The 14368-nt window shown below is 49.9% G+C and overlaps 1 protein-coding gene, 1 non-coding gene and 3 pseudogenes across 2 annotated transcripts; 3 read left to right on the forward strand and 2 right to left on the reverse strand.

Moving 5' to 3' along the window:
* The first annotated feature begins 1939 nt into the window (after positions 1 to 1939).
* On the forward strand, positions 1940 to 2075 carry LOC138243670 (U1 spliceosomal RNA; annotated as a pseudogene).
* Positions 2076 to 3507: 1432 nt separating this feature from the next.
* LOC138218928 (5S ribosomal RNA) lies at positions 3508 to 3626 on the forward strand (annotated as a pseudogene).
* Positions 3627 to 4249: 623 nt separating this feature from the next.
* On the reverse strand, positions 4250 to 4385 carry LOC138243699 (U1 spliceosomal RNA; annotated as a pseudogene).
* An 8500-nt stretch (positions 4386 to 12885) lies between these two features.
* On the forward strand, positions 12886 to 12941 carry LOC138243766 (U7 small nuclear RNA). Its single transcript, XR_011192384.1, has one exon. It is a non-coding gene; the product is annotated as a U7 small nuclear RNA (small nuclear RNA).
* Positions 12942 to 13199: 258 nt separating this feature from the next.
* LOC138243397 (histone H4-like) lies at positions 13200 to 13523 on the reverse strand. The gene has a single exon (XM_069198961.1). The coding sequence runs from the start codon at positions 13521 to 13523 to the stop codon at positions 13200 to 13202; it is 324 nt and encodes a 107-aa protein (XP_069055062.1).
* Positions 13524 to 14368: the final 845 nt, after the last annotated feature.

Below are 14368 nucleotides of genomic sequence, written 5' to 3' on the forward strand. Positions count from 1 at the left end.
TGATGAGCGACAACCTGGCCTTGTTGAGGGATGTCTGTCTGTACTCAGAGGACCACTCCATCCCTCTGTGCATTTTAGGTGTAGACCTAGAAAAGGCCTTTGACCGCCTAAACCGGCAAGTATTTAACATCGGTACTTGAGCACATGAAGTTTGGCCCCATCATGAGAAAGTGGATTAACCTGCTGTACACAGGTAGCAACAGCAGAGTAATGGTTAATGGCAATAGATCACGCCCCTTTGAAGTCTGTTCAGGGGTGAGGCAGGGCTGCCCATTATCCCCCTTGTTATTCGTTTTGGCTATGGAGCCCTTAGCCTGTGCCTTGCGCCAGGATCAGGCCATTAATGGGATACCAGTGCCTGGAAGTGGGGGAGGAGAGGTAAAGACATCTCTATACATGGATGACGTCACCCTGCTAACTCTCTGACAATGCCTCAATTAGCAGAGGTCTGCAGTGCTGTGATCGTTTCTCTTTGGCTTCCTCTGCAAAAATTAACAAATCTAAGAGTGAGATTTTTTATCAGAACTGGAGGGAGCCAAAAGAAGGACATGATCTCAGGCTGCAAGAGAAGAGAATTAAGGTCCTGGGGGTGTATTTTGGAGAAGAGATGGGAACAGTAAATTGGCAGAACAAATTGCCAATCTTAAACAAAAAACTGATGCAATGGAAGGACCGAGACCTCACCATGACAGGGAAGGTGCTGGTCATCAAAGCCCAGCTCTTGCCTGTCTTGAATTTTCTGGCTTTTACCTTCCCAATCCCACACCGTGTTGCGGTGGTGCTGAGGAGATTGATGTTTCAATTTCTATGGGGTGGGAAGCAGGAAAGACTCAGAAGGGAAATAATGTACAGGCCGCTACCCTGAGGGGGTAAGTCTGTCCCAGATATTGCTACTAAGCTGCTGTGCATTTTCCTGGCCTCTGTGCTGAGAGGCTTTGCAACAGCACCTGCAGCGTGCACCTGGACTTATTTTTCCAGGCTCTGGGTAGGTAGGGAGGTGTTCAGAGTGTGGGGTGTCAGACCCAAGCTGGATGTCCCACTCTCTGACACATGCCCTGCAATTTATGGGACAGTTGAAAGTTTTCTAAGATCTCACCCAATTGGCCATATTCCCCTCTGAGATGTCAGTGTCCAAAAACTGGCAGATTTCGTTGCACTCCAGAACAATAGGCAGACCCCTGTGGGCATTTTAACATCAGCCCAAACAAGGAAGGTGTGGAAACACACATCCTCTAAGTTTCTGTGAAACATTCACAGAGATTTAGCCTGGAGTGTCATCCACCAGTGCTTACTGGTACGAACTTTCTTGAACCGTAGGGGCCTCACCCCCAGCCCTCGCTACATTAGGGTGGGCTGCGGCGAGGAGGAGACTGTGACCCATCTCCTGTGGTCCTGCTTTTCTGCTAAGGCCTTCTGGGCACAGTTTGAAGATTGGTTGCAGGCTCTCTCGCCCCAATTTACCCTGACCGCTGCTTACGTCATATACGGCATCTCTCCTGTCAAACTTCCTCCTGACATGTTTGACAGGATCTGGGCCGTGGTGAACAGTGGGAAAGACGCCCTGTGGAGAGTGAGGAACATGAGGCTGTTCAAAGGCATCGAGGTCCCAGTCAAGGCAGCAGGTAGCCTGGCCCTGTTCATCACCCGAGAGAACTATTACCTCAGAGATCTGTGGAGAGAAGGGAGGGAGGAAGCAGAAAATCTGTGGGAAATAGAGAGCATAGGTCAATATCTCAAGAAACTGTGAAAAACATTATCATGTTTAAGTAAAGAATGTGATTTGCACCAGAAAAAAAGAAAATTGTTGCTATTTAACTGTTACCGTGTCAAAATGTAATAAGATGTGATCATATATACTGTTTTAAGTATGTATATTAATGTAAAGCTTTCTGATTTGTGATGTCCTGTATTTTTTTGTGAAAAGAAAATAAAGTTCTTAAAAATCGAATCGGTTCACCCAGAGCGAAGCTCGGCCATTGTACTCCGGCTGTGCTGACCCCTGCGAATTCCCCAAATGTGGGAATCTCGACTGCATAATTTCTGGTAGTGGGGGACTGCGTTCGCGCTCTCCCCTGATGTCCTTGGTCCAATATCAGATACGGAAGAGTTATGACACCACGTGCTGCGATAGGATCCCAGTTCGAAAGCCACTGCTGGTTCCCGGTTTCTTTTAGTTAGAGGTCCGGAGAAGCATTTCAAGCTGGTTACACTACTCCTTCCGGACATTCATTCCCTTTTCAAAGTCAGTCGTTTTGCTGTAGTCTGCATTATTTAGGCTGATTATCGAGGTTAGCCTTTATTTGGTCAGTGGGGCCTCGGTACTGTATGCTAATTCTCAAGACAGTTTCACCTGTTTTCTGGGTGAACCTCCTTCTTGATCAAGGTATCTCCCCTGCCAGGTAAGTATAAGCTGTACAAGCCCCTGCAAGTGCCCCGCACCCACAGCACAAAGCGCGCAGCCTAGGCCTGCTCCTCACCCCGCACACCACCGCCTCCTGCTGGGCCCACTCTTTCGCACACTCACACGCCACACTAACACTCAAAAGGGTGGGCAAAACGAGAAAACAAGCGCGCCTTTGCCTACACATCTGCAGTCGCCAATGTGCATTCGCAGCATTTCCCGGGATGCAATTCGGCCTCATTTGCATAACACCAGACCGGCAGATCGCTACACAAGCTCGCGTCATGCGCCTGCCACACACCGAACAAACACCGGAGCCCTTTCAGCATTTTCCAAAAAACGGGCCTGCTCGCCTGCCCTCAAGGCTCCGTCTCTTACCCGCTCTCCAGAGCCTGCTGCCTTCTGTGTTGTTCTCTCGGTACCGCTGCAGAGGACACAACTCCTGCAGCGTGGGGTGAAAGTTTCCACGCTCCGCCGCAGGGAAGGCTCGCTACGTGCGCACACGTCCTTTCACTGCCAGTTCAACAAGTGCTCCGCATTAGCAGCATCGGGGCTCCGGCGTGTCGCACCTCACCTCACCGCGCACCTCGTCTCAGGGGCTGGCTTCAAAGACAATACAGCAAACACAGCGGGGCGGGGGAAGTAGACGACACGACACATGCAGGTACATTCAGCTCCAGCGGGAACGAGTCATTTGTCGGTCTTTTCAAGTGCTGGGAGCCGAGTAATCCTTCGCTTGTATCATTTCTCCCCGGTGACTAGATCTCACCCTGCGACTCTCGACTGGGCCGACGTGTTGGACTGGTGCGCTTTATGTGCTGAAATAAACACGCGACAGCCCAGAAATGTTTTGAGTGCTGTGCACTGGAGGTTTTTGTCTTGTGAAGACTTGCCTTGTGCTCCTCCGAGCAGTTTGTTTGTTCTCCTCCAGTGCGGGACAAGCCAACACAAGGGAGCACATTCGCCAACATCCAGGTACGCAATGCGATTTGGAAAGAGGCTCCTTTCCAAAGAGTTGCACACGAACGATCCTTCAGTCCCACTCGGGGGGCACGGAGCCCCAGCCACACACAGCTTCAAGTAGCGAGTCAGGCGCCATGGCTTTCGCTTGTGGCCACACCACCCTGAATGTGCCTGATCTTGTCTGATCTCAGAAGCTGAGCAGCGTTGGGCCTGGTTAGTACTTGGATGAGAGACTGCCTGGGGATACCAGGTGCTGCAAGCTTTTGCTCTCTCGGCCAGCAGGGGTCGCCGTTGGTACCGTAAGCTTTGGGAGGAAAACCTGTAGAATGGAAAGGTGATCTATAGCCTCATCTCTAGAGATGTTTTGTTGCTATGGCATGTGTGTGACCCATATAAAAAAAAAAACGTTTGTAAAACGAATATCGAAGTTGCCTCTAAATCTGCAAATGAAGATGAATCGATAAACCACTTGTTTTTCGTATAACTATACATATATTCATTTATTACTGATTTCATTCATTGAGCACGGATACAATAGAGGTACAGCCATTCACTGCTTGACATGTCTGCACTGGTACAGAACCTAGGAATCAGAAAACGGGTGAAACTGTCTTGAGAATTAGCATACAGTACCGAGGCCCCCATGACCAAATAAAGGCTAACCTCGATAATCAGCCTAAATAATGCAGACTACAGCAAAACGACTGTCTTTGAAAAGGGAATGAATGTCCGGAAGGAGTAGTGTAACCAGCTTGAAATGCTTCTCCGGACCTCTAACTAAAAGAAACCGGGAACCAGCAGTGGCATCGACTCCTTTTGAACTGGGATCCTATCGCAGCTCATGGTGTCGTAACTCTTCCGTATCTGATATTGGACCAAGCACATCAGGGGAGAGCGCGAACGCAGTCCCCCACTACCAGAAATTATGCAGTCGAGATTCCCACATTAGAAGAATTGGCAGGGGTCAGCACAACCGGAGTGCATTGGCCGAGCCTCGCCCTGGGTGAACCGATTCGATTTTTAATAACTTTATTTTCTTTTCACAAAAAAATACAGGACATCACAAATTAGAAAGGTTTTCATTAATATACATACTTAAAACAGTATATATGATCACATCTTATTACATTTTGACACTGTACCAGTTACATAGCAACAATTTTCTTTTTTTCTGGTGCAAATCACATTCTTTACTTAAACATGATAATGTTTTTCACAGTTTCTTGAGATATTGACCTATGCTCTCTATTTCCCACAGATTTTCTGCTTCCTCCCTCCCTTCTCTCCACAGATCTCTGAAGTAATAGTTCTCTCGGGTGATGAACAGGGCCAGGCTACCTGCTGCCTTGACTGGGACCTCGATGCCTTTGAACAGCCCCATGTTCCTCACTCTCCACAGGGCGTCTTTCCCACTGTTCACCACGGCCCAGATCCTGTCAAACACGTCAGGAGGACGTTTGACAGGAGAGATGCTGTATATGACGAAAGCAGCGGTCAGGGTAAATTGGAGCGAGAGAGCTTGCAACCAATCTTCAAACTGTGCCAAGAAGGCCTTAGCAAGAAAGCAGGACCAAATGAGATGGGTCACAGTCTCCTCCTCGCCGCAGCCCACCCTAACGCAGCGAGGGCTGGTGGTGAGGCCCCTACGGTACAAGAAAGTTCGTACCGGTAAGCACTGGTGAACGACACACCAGGCTAAATCTCTGTGAATGTTGCACAGAAACTTAGAGGATGTGTGTTTCCACACCTTCCTTGTTTGGGCTGATGTTTAAATGCCCACAGGGGTCTGCCTATTCTTCTGTGGTGCAACGAAATCTTCCAGTTTTTGGACGCTGACATCTCGGAGGGGAATATGGCCAATTGGGTGAGATCTTAGAATACTTTTAACTGTCCCATAAATTGCAGGGCATGTGTCAGAGATTGGGACATCCAGCTTAGGTCTGACACCCCACACTCTGAACACCTCCCTACCTACCCAGAGCCTGGCAAAATAAGTCCAGGTACGGGCTTCAGGTGCTGTTGCAAAGCCTCTCCACAAAGGCCAGGAAAATGTACAGCAGCTTCGTAGCAATATCTGGGACAGACTTCCCCCCTGAGAGTAGCGGCCTGTACATTATTTCCCTTCTGAGTCTTTCCTGCTTCCCACCCCATAGAAATTGAAACATCAATCTCCTCAGCACCACCGCAACACGGTGTGGGATTGGGAAGGTAGAAGCCAGAAAATTCAAGACAGGCAAGAGCTGGGCTTTGATGACCAGCACCTTCCCTGTCATGGTGAGGTCTCGGTCCTTCCATTGCATCAGTTTTTTGTTTAAGATTGGCAATTTGTTCTGCCAATTTACTGTTCCCATCTCTTCTCCAAAATACATCCCCAGGACCTTAATTCTCTTCTCTTGCAGCCTGAGATCATGACCTTCTTTTGGCTCCCTCCAGTTCTGATAAAAAATCTCACTCTTAGATTTCTTAATTTTTGCAGAGGAAGCCAAAGAGAAACAATCACAGCACTGCAGAGCTCTGCTAATTGAGGCATTGTCAGAGAGGAGCAGGGTGACGTCATCCATGTATAGAGATGTCTTTACCTCTCCCCCCCCACTTCCAGGCACTGGTATCCCATTAATGGCCTGATCCTGGCGCAAGGCACAGGCTAAGGGCTCCATAGCCAAAACGAATAACAAGGGGGATAATGGGCAGCCCTGCCTCACCCCTGAACAGACTTCAAAGGGGCGTGATCTATTGCCATTAACCATTACTCTGCTGTTGCTACCTGTGTACAGCAGGTTAATCCACTTTCTCATGATGGGGCCAAACTTCATGTGCTCAAGTACCGATGTTAAGTACTGCCGGTTTAGGCGGTCAAAGGCCTTTTCTAGGTCTACACCTAAAATGCACAGAGGGAGGGAGTGGTCCTCTGAGTACAGACAGACATCCCTCAACAAGGCCAGGTTGTCACTCATCAGGCATCCTGCTATCCCACAAGTCTGTTCTTTCCCTACCAGTGAGGCCACTACATTTTGTAGGCGCAGGAAAAGGGCTTTGGACAGGATCTTAGTGTCCACGCCTAACAGGCTGAGGGGTCTCCAGTTCTTTATGTCATTCTTTGCTCCTTTCTTAAACAAGAGAGAGTGCCTTCTCTTAAGGAGTCAGGCAGCAATTCTGTCTTATAGCTTTCCTCGAAAAAGAGCATTAGCGGATCCTGAAGCAGATCCCAAAAGGTGCAATAAAATTCTTTAGGGAGCCCGTCAGCACCCGGAGTTTTCCCCTTTTGTAAGCTCTCCATAGCCTGTCTCAGCTCTTCTACTGTCAAATCCCTCTCAAATACTTCCCTATCTTCTTCACTCAAAATGTTTTCTAGCTTTGAGGTAAAAAAATGAATTTCTTCATCCTTTACCTCTGTAGAGCTGTACAGTCTTGAGTAGAAGGCCTCGGTGCAGGAGAGGATAGCACCTGGCTCTGTTCTCTCTCGTCCCTCCTCATCAACTACACTTTCCATGACAGACTTGGAGCCTACCACTTTCCTGAAAAAGAAGCGAGTACACTTCTCATTTTCTTCCAAGAACTGCACTCAGCTTCTTAACAGCACTCCTCGACTACTTTCTTCCGCTATGCTCCGGATGTCCTTTTTTAAAAGGGTGATATCATCGAGCACATCGATAGTTTCTCCTTGTAGTGGGATACTATCCCGTCGTTCTCTAGCAGCTTTGTGTTGAGTTTCCAGAGACCTGGGCCAAAGACAGTCCCGCCCTGGAGTTCCACTCTACACCCTAAAGCTTGGTGATCTGAGAAGAAGACAGGCTGAAGAGTGACCCCAACAACTTTCACTCTCTCTGAGACAAAGCAATAGTCAATTCTGGAGCTGCTATTCCTCCCTGACCATGTATATCCTGCTGTTGTGGGATATATACATCTATATGTGTCTGAGAGTTTAAAGTCTTGAACTAAGTTTTGCAGGGCCAGTGAGCTGGAATCCAATTTTATCGGCCTTTTGGCTAAAATCAAGTTCAAGTGGCATGCCCGCAGTTCCTGTCTTTCCAAAGTTCTAGAAGGCGATCGAAGATCCTGAAGAGTGCTTGAGCTGGTATCGCCCTAGGTTGAGCCTAGGGGGTTAAGGCCAAGCAGCAGCTGAGCTGGGTGGGATCCGGAAGCAACGTTCTCTCTCTCTGCTCTCTCCTCTCCCCTCCCCCTTTCTCTTGCTCCGCCTCCTTGGCCTCTTGGCTGGGAGTAGGTACTCGTGGCCTGCCCACAGTGCTTGCTTTCTTCCTCGAGACTCGGAAGCGCTATCCGCTCCCTCTCTCTCTCTGCCTCCTTGGCCTCTTGGCGGGGAGTAGGTACTCGTGGCCTGCCCGCAGTTCTGACTTTCTTCCTCGAGACTCGGAGGCACTATCCGCTCCCTCTCTCTCCTCCTGCGCCTGCACCTAGCTGGGCTTTGCCCACAAGGACAAAGGTCAGGGCTCCCTTGCTGCTCCTTTAGCAGCTAAACCCTCCTCTCCACAGGACCTTGCTCTCTCTCTTTCTCTCCTTTTTTCTTTTTTCTCCTTTCCAGATGGCAGACAAGAAGACACTGATCCGGTTCCACTGGACCAAGAAAACAGAGACGATGCCAACTGCGAAATCCTTTTTCATTACCTTCCTGAGAGGGATCCTGCAGTTGGTGGCCAGAGATCTCTACTGCCTGCAAGACAAGAAGGCAGAGAGATACATGGGGGCCTACATGGCCACGGACGCCTCATATGAAAAGGCAACGAAAATGATCAGAGAAAAAGGTAAGCACCCCGGTTTCTCTGATTTCAGGCCGGAGCCTATGAGGAAGACAAAACAGAGGACCATCACAGTCCTCACATACAACCCCTACTAACCAATGGAACTGGTAACAGCGTACCTAGGGAGGTATGTAACTGTGGTGGGCAAACCGACGGAGATCAGGGACAGTTGCGGCGTCTGGTACGGAAAACGCCAGTACCGAGTCCTCCTGAAAGAGGACCCAGAGGGCGTCGACGGTTTCCAGCACTCCCCGGCCCGCTTCAACAACGGAGCCGACAGGGGGTACCTTTACTACCCCAGGATGCCACAAGGAGAACACATGTGACATCGTCAGATGTCACAACTGTAACAAAGAGGGGCACCTGGCAAAAACCTGCCGGGCAGCCAAAAAGTGCAACGGATGCGGCGCCGAGGGACACCTCCTTCACCAATGCAAGGTAAGCAAACCTTCGTTTGTGAAGGTGGTGGAACCTGGCCGGCAGAAACCGGTCTCAAGACAAAGGGAGAGAGGTGAGAACAAAGAACCCGCACCTCCCCTGCAGAGAACCGAAACTGCCGAGGCCACACCCCCAGCCGCACCAGTGCCACAAGATGGCCGCCAGGACGACGGACAAAATGGCTGACCGGAGAAAGGGCCCTAATAACTCCCAGCAAGAAGGGAAAGAGAAAGCGGGAGAAGAGATGCAGGGCGGATCCACCTTCGGAAGGACAAAAGAAAAGAGTGGTAAGGGAGAACAGTTTCCTAGTCCTAGAGGAAACGGAACTTTCTTCCCCCGAGGCCCAGGAACAACCGGAGGAGGCAGCCCAGGAAATGGAAACCCTCCCCCCCGAGGCCCAAAGACGACAGGAACTGACAGCCCAGGAAACAGAACCCCCATCTCTCCCGAGTCCCACGGACAACAGGAGGAGGCAGCCCAGGAATAGGTAACCCCCTCCCCCGAGTCCCACGGACAACAGGAAGAGGCAGCCCAGGAAGTCAGAACCCCCTCCCCCAAGGCCCAGGAGCAACTGGAGGTCCCCGAAACGCCTGGAGAAAGGGAAGAAAAAAGCCTTCCCGAAGCGGTGGTGGAGAGTATCCTCAAGGAAGACGAGGATTACTTTGAAGCCGCCCTGGAGCCGGGACTGATGGTAGGGCTGGACCTGTCCAGCATGTTTACCTTTCAGTCCCCAGCGAGACCTGGAGGGAGCCCAGCATATTCCCCCCAGGACCCGAACGAGAGGAGTTACATCTAGGCTAAACAGTGCCCAGATGTAGACTCCCAAGTTTTCCACTGTAAGCACAAAGAGAGGAGGTTCAACTTTCACTTGTTTAATCATGATTGTGAAACTTACCTTTCTAACAACTAACTTGAGAGGGCTAATAGACCCGTTGAAAAGACGGGGAGTCTTTCATGATCTGGCCTCTCAGTTTGTTTCTTACAGGAGGTCCACCTGAAGGATGAAAGCGACAAGCTGACATTCACCAGGGAATGGACGAAGGGAGAATCATGCTGGAGCGTAGGAGGGGTCCACTCTTCCGGAGTGGGAATCCTCCTCGGAAACCCAGAGATGACGCTGGTTTCCTCCTTCTCGGTGGTGCAGGGCCGGATCCTGGTCGCAGACATCGACTGGAGGGGGCAGAAGTTGAGAGCAATTAACGTCTATGCTCCAACAGAACCCTCTATCCTGAAGGAAGTGTTTGCTGACCTGGCCAGCTGCTGCACCACCAACAGACAGGTGGTGCTTGGCGGGGACTTCAACATCGACCGGGAGAAGGGGAGCGACGCTAGCTCGGCAGAGCTGGAGTCGCTACTCAAGCAGTTCTCCCTGGTAGACGGCTTCAGATGGTGCCACCCTAACGACGCCGGAACGACATGGAAAAACTCCCGGGGAATGTGCAGCCGCCTGGACTACATCTTTCTGCACACAACCTGCTCCCTGGAGTCGGCGACGTTGTCCCCGGAGTGGTATTCCAACCATGAGCGCTTGACGGTGGTGGCTTACACCAACCTGCCGGCATTCGGTCGTGGGTACTGGAAGCTGAACCGGGAAATACTGGAGGAAGACGACTTCAAGGCACTGTTCCGTAAAGACTACGTGAGCTGGGTCGATCTGAGAGATGGCTACAGCTCCATGGTGGAATGGTGGGAGTCGGTGAAAGACAGGATCCGAACCCTGGCGCAGACGTACTGCAGACGGAAGGCGGCCAGGGAGAGGAAGGAAGCTGCACGACTCCAGAGACAACTAGAGGAGGAGTACAGCTCGGCTAACGGGGGAGGAGCCTTCAATTCAGTCCGGGCACGGGACCTGAAGGAGAGGCTCCGCAAACTCAATCAGGTCCGAGGAGCCCAGAAAAAGAGGGTGATCCACGGCCTGAGACGGGGAGATGGAGAGGAAGTGCTGGACGAGAGAGACAAGGTAGAAGCGGCCACCGCTTTCTACACGGAGCTCTTTTCAGAAAAGCAGACGGAGGTGGAGGCAGGCGATGCTTTTCTGGAGGAGCTGAAGGCACGAGTACCAGAGGAGGTGAGGGAGGACTTGGAGGGTCCGATCACGGCCGAGGAGCTGAAGGCGGCGCTCTTGTCCATGGAGAATGGCAAGGTGCCGGGGCCGGACGGACTCCCCAAGGAATTCTACACCTGCTTCTGGGACACCCTGGCGGCAGATCTGGTGGAAGTGGCGCAGGAGATCTTCCGCCGGGGGAAACTGGGAGACACCATGAGGGAGGGCATCATCTCCCTGCTTTTCAAGAGCCCTTAGCAGAGACGGTGAGACGGGACCCTGGAGATACCGGGAGGCGTGGGGGAAACCCTGAAGATCTCCCAGTACGCTGACGACACGACGCTGTTCCTGAGGTCGGACAGGGGGTTGAGGAGGGCCCTGCAGGTCATGGAGCAATACTCCAGAGCCTCGGGGTCGAAACTCAACCGCCGAAAGAGCAAACTGAAGTTCTTCGGGCCCTGGAAGCACAGGACAACGGCGCCGGAGGGTCTCGAGCTCTGCACGGAGCCCCTCAAAATACTGGGGGTTTCCTTCCAGAGCCAGGACAACGAGACCAACAACTGGACCAAGAGGATCGCCAAGGTGAACGCAAAGCTGGGTCTGTGGAAAATGCGGTCGCTGTCCTACACAGGGAAAGTGATGGTGTTGAAAGCAGACATCCTGTAGGCATGGGTTTACCTGGCGGTGGTGTACCCGCTGCCGGCCAGACTCAGACGAGCGGTGCAAGGGATGATCTTTGGCTTCGTCTGGGGCGGCAAGTACGAGTACATCACGAGAAACCGGATGTGTCAGCCGGTCGAGGAAGGGGGTCGAGATGTCCCACATTTCCCCCTGAAACTCGACTGCATCGTCTACTGCAGGCTCTGTTGGGCGCTGCGGGAGCCCATCGGCCACAAGTACCAGTACTTTGTCAGGCTGTGGCTCTCCGTCCCAATGAGGCACTTGGTCCAGTGGTCAAACACTGGGCCCAAGGCAGAGATGCGACTGGAGTTCTACATCCATGCTGTCAAGTGGAGCAGGAGGTACGAGGCCACGAGACAGCCAGAGCTCTACTAACCACAGAGCCCTGTACAAAGAGGTGAGGGGGCGTTTGGTCGCTGACGAAAGGCTGCAGGTTCCCAGACAAGTCTGGGAAAGGACACAGCCCAAAGAACTTGACAACCAACTGAAGGACCTCAACTGGATGGCTGTACACAAGAGACTGGTTACCAGAAAGGTCCTCTACAGACACTCGATCTCCAGGAATCCGCATTGCCCCCGGGACACGTGTTTTGACGAGGAGACTCAGGAACACGTGTTCTGGAGCTGCCCCTTCGCCAAGGCGGTGTGGGGCAGAATGGACAACATTATGCAACTCCTGGGAACGGGTGCGGTGCTCAGTTACCAGTACATTCTGCTGAGGGCTGGCACCCACCGGACTGGACAAGGGGACACAGGACCTGCGGGGGCTGCTGCTGTCCCTCACAAAACAAGGACTGTGGAAGGTGAGGAACACTCTCATCCGGCACAACATAAAGTGGGGGGCGAGGGAGATGCAGGAGAAGATCCTGGTGGATCTCAGGAGGAGGACAAGGCCACGTCGCCAAATGGGGTTTCCCCACGGCGAGGGAGCTCTGGAAAGGACTTTGGGCCCTATACAGGGATTAAAGGACAATAGCGAGTGGTAGGTTTGGAGGGACTCTCTTAATTGCACAAATCTGCCCCCACTTGCAAAGATTGATAACGGACAATCAATCTCCGTTTCGCCGTTGTTTTTTATTACATGGAGTGTTAATATGTGTGAGATGTTCCTTTTGAGATGTTTTTTTTTTGTGGAATAAAGTATATTTTGTAGAACAAAAAAAATCTTATGACAAGGTTTACAAGTTATCTGTTGAACTACATTCTAATAGGTGTGGTCACATTCCAGGTCATTTGTTTACGTTTTTGTTCCTGCAGCAACTGTTAGATGAAATGTGCTAATATGTAACCTAACTCCAGTGTGAATAACTAGAAGAGGGGAGCAGCTCCATTCCAGACCAAGGGAGCTTTGAGATTGGCTGGGCCAGATCTCTCATTTGCATATCTGATTTGGAAATATAACACTAAACCCCTTCTTGCATGGATTTAACTTGCACCCAAGAGTCCCCTACTGTGTATTGCTACTTATTTTTTTATGATAAGTGGTGATTACCAGTTGACAGGTTTTATTTGTTGAATTATAAATGGTTTTGTATTATCATACTGAATGGCTTGTACTCAAGGTTTGGTAGGGTATGTGCTTTCATTTCATTTCCCAAATTGAATTTTTGCTCTTTTAGTATTTGTCTAGAAGGCTTTCTGAAGTCAGGAAGCCCATTTATTTGGTGAAAAAAGATTCTGTATTAATATTAATATTTCCCATACAACATAAATAGTGTCTTTTATGAATAAAAAGATCTTGCACTTGGAAATCTTGAAAAAGCTGTGTGCTTCCATACACTCGAGCAGTTTTGATTCCTAATATTTGACCTTAGGTGTGGGAACGGGTCTTTTTTGCAATTTGATTTCCAATTGATCAGCACAGTATAGAAAATAGACCCATAAAGCAACCTCAGCAGTGACAAATGTCACTGGGTCACTTGGGTTTATACGTCGGGGTCCGGTAGTGAAGCTCCGCTCCGAAGCCTCCGAAGCCGTACAGGGTGCGGCCCTGGCGCTTCAGCGCGTACACCACGTCCATGGCGGTGACGGTCTTCCTCTTGGCGTTCTCCAGGAACACCTTCAGCACCCCGCGGGTCTCCTCGTAGTTCAGCCCGGAGATCCGCTTCACTCCCCCACGGCGAGCCAGGCGGCGGATGGTGGGCTTGGTGATTCCCTGGATGTTGTCGCGAAGAACCTTACGGTGACGCTTTGCGCCTCCTTTCACGAGTCCCTTTCCGCCTTTGCCTCTTCCAGACATCTTCTAGTTATCAGCTGTGAACACGACACACACTGCTCATCTTTGATGTATAATAAACATCTTTCTTTAGCATTATCATTATTATTAAAAAAAAAGGGAGGAGCAGTGGCTCTGTGGCTAAGGATCTGCGCCTATGACTGGAAGGTTGCTGGTTCAAATCCCGTGGCCGGCAGAGGAATCCTACTCTGTTGGGCCCCTGAGTAAGGCCCTTAATCTTAACTGCTCCAGGAGTGCCGTACAATGGCAGATCCTGTGCTCTGACCCCAAGCTTCTCTCCCTGTCTCTGTGTCTGTGTCTCCATGGAGAAAAAGCTGGGGTAGGTGAAAAGACGCATTCCTAATGCAAGAAATTGTATAGGGCTAATAAAGAAACATTATCATTATCATGTCTATTATACATCAAAGAAAGATTTTTATAGGTGTAGAAACTAGTAAATAAAGCCAATGATTTGTTTTAGAAATGTATTCTTAAAATATACAATTATTCATACCTGAACAATATGTAGTTCAAATTATACATTATATACAATATTATATTCAAATGTCTAATCATCATAAAAAACACAACTAGTAAACTTCAGTTACAAATTCTGGTAACATGGCAATATATATAGTAATGACAAACACAAACTAATTACATGAACACGCTAATATTTAACTCAAAACCACATTTCGATTCAAATATAAATTTTTAAAATTTACAACTTCTTTATTTCCACAAAAATATTATTAATGTAGCACAAACGCTTATTCTAATAAAGACAGAAAGAAACTGTTTGTTTTGTGTCTACTGGTGATCCTCCTCTCGATACTAATGAAATGTTTAATATGATCCCTCGAGAAAAA

Source organism: Lepisosteus oculatus, chromosome 14 (genome assembly GCF_040954835.1).
Source record: "Lepisosteus oculatus isolate fLepOcu1 chromosome 14, fLepOcu1.hap2, whole genome shotgun sequence".
NCBI lineage: Eukaryota > Metazoa > Chordata > Actinopteri > Semionotiformes > Lepisosteidae > Lepisosteus > Lepisosteus oculatus.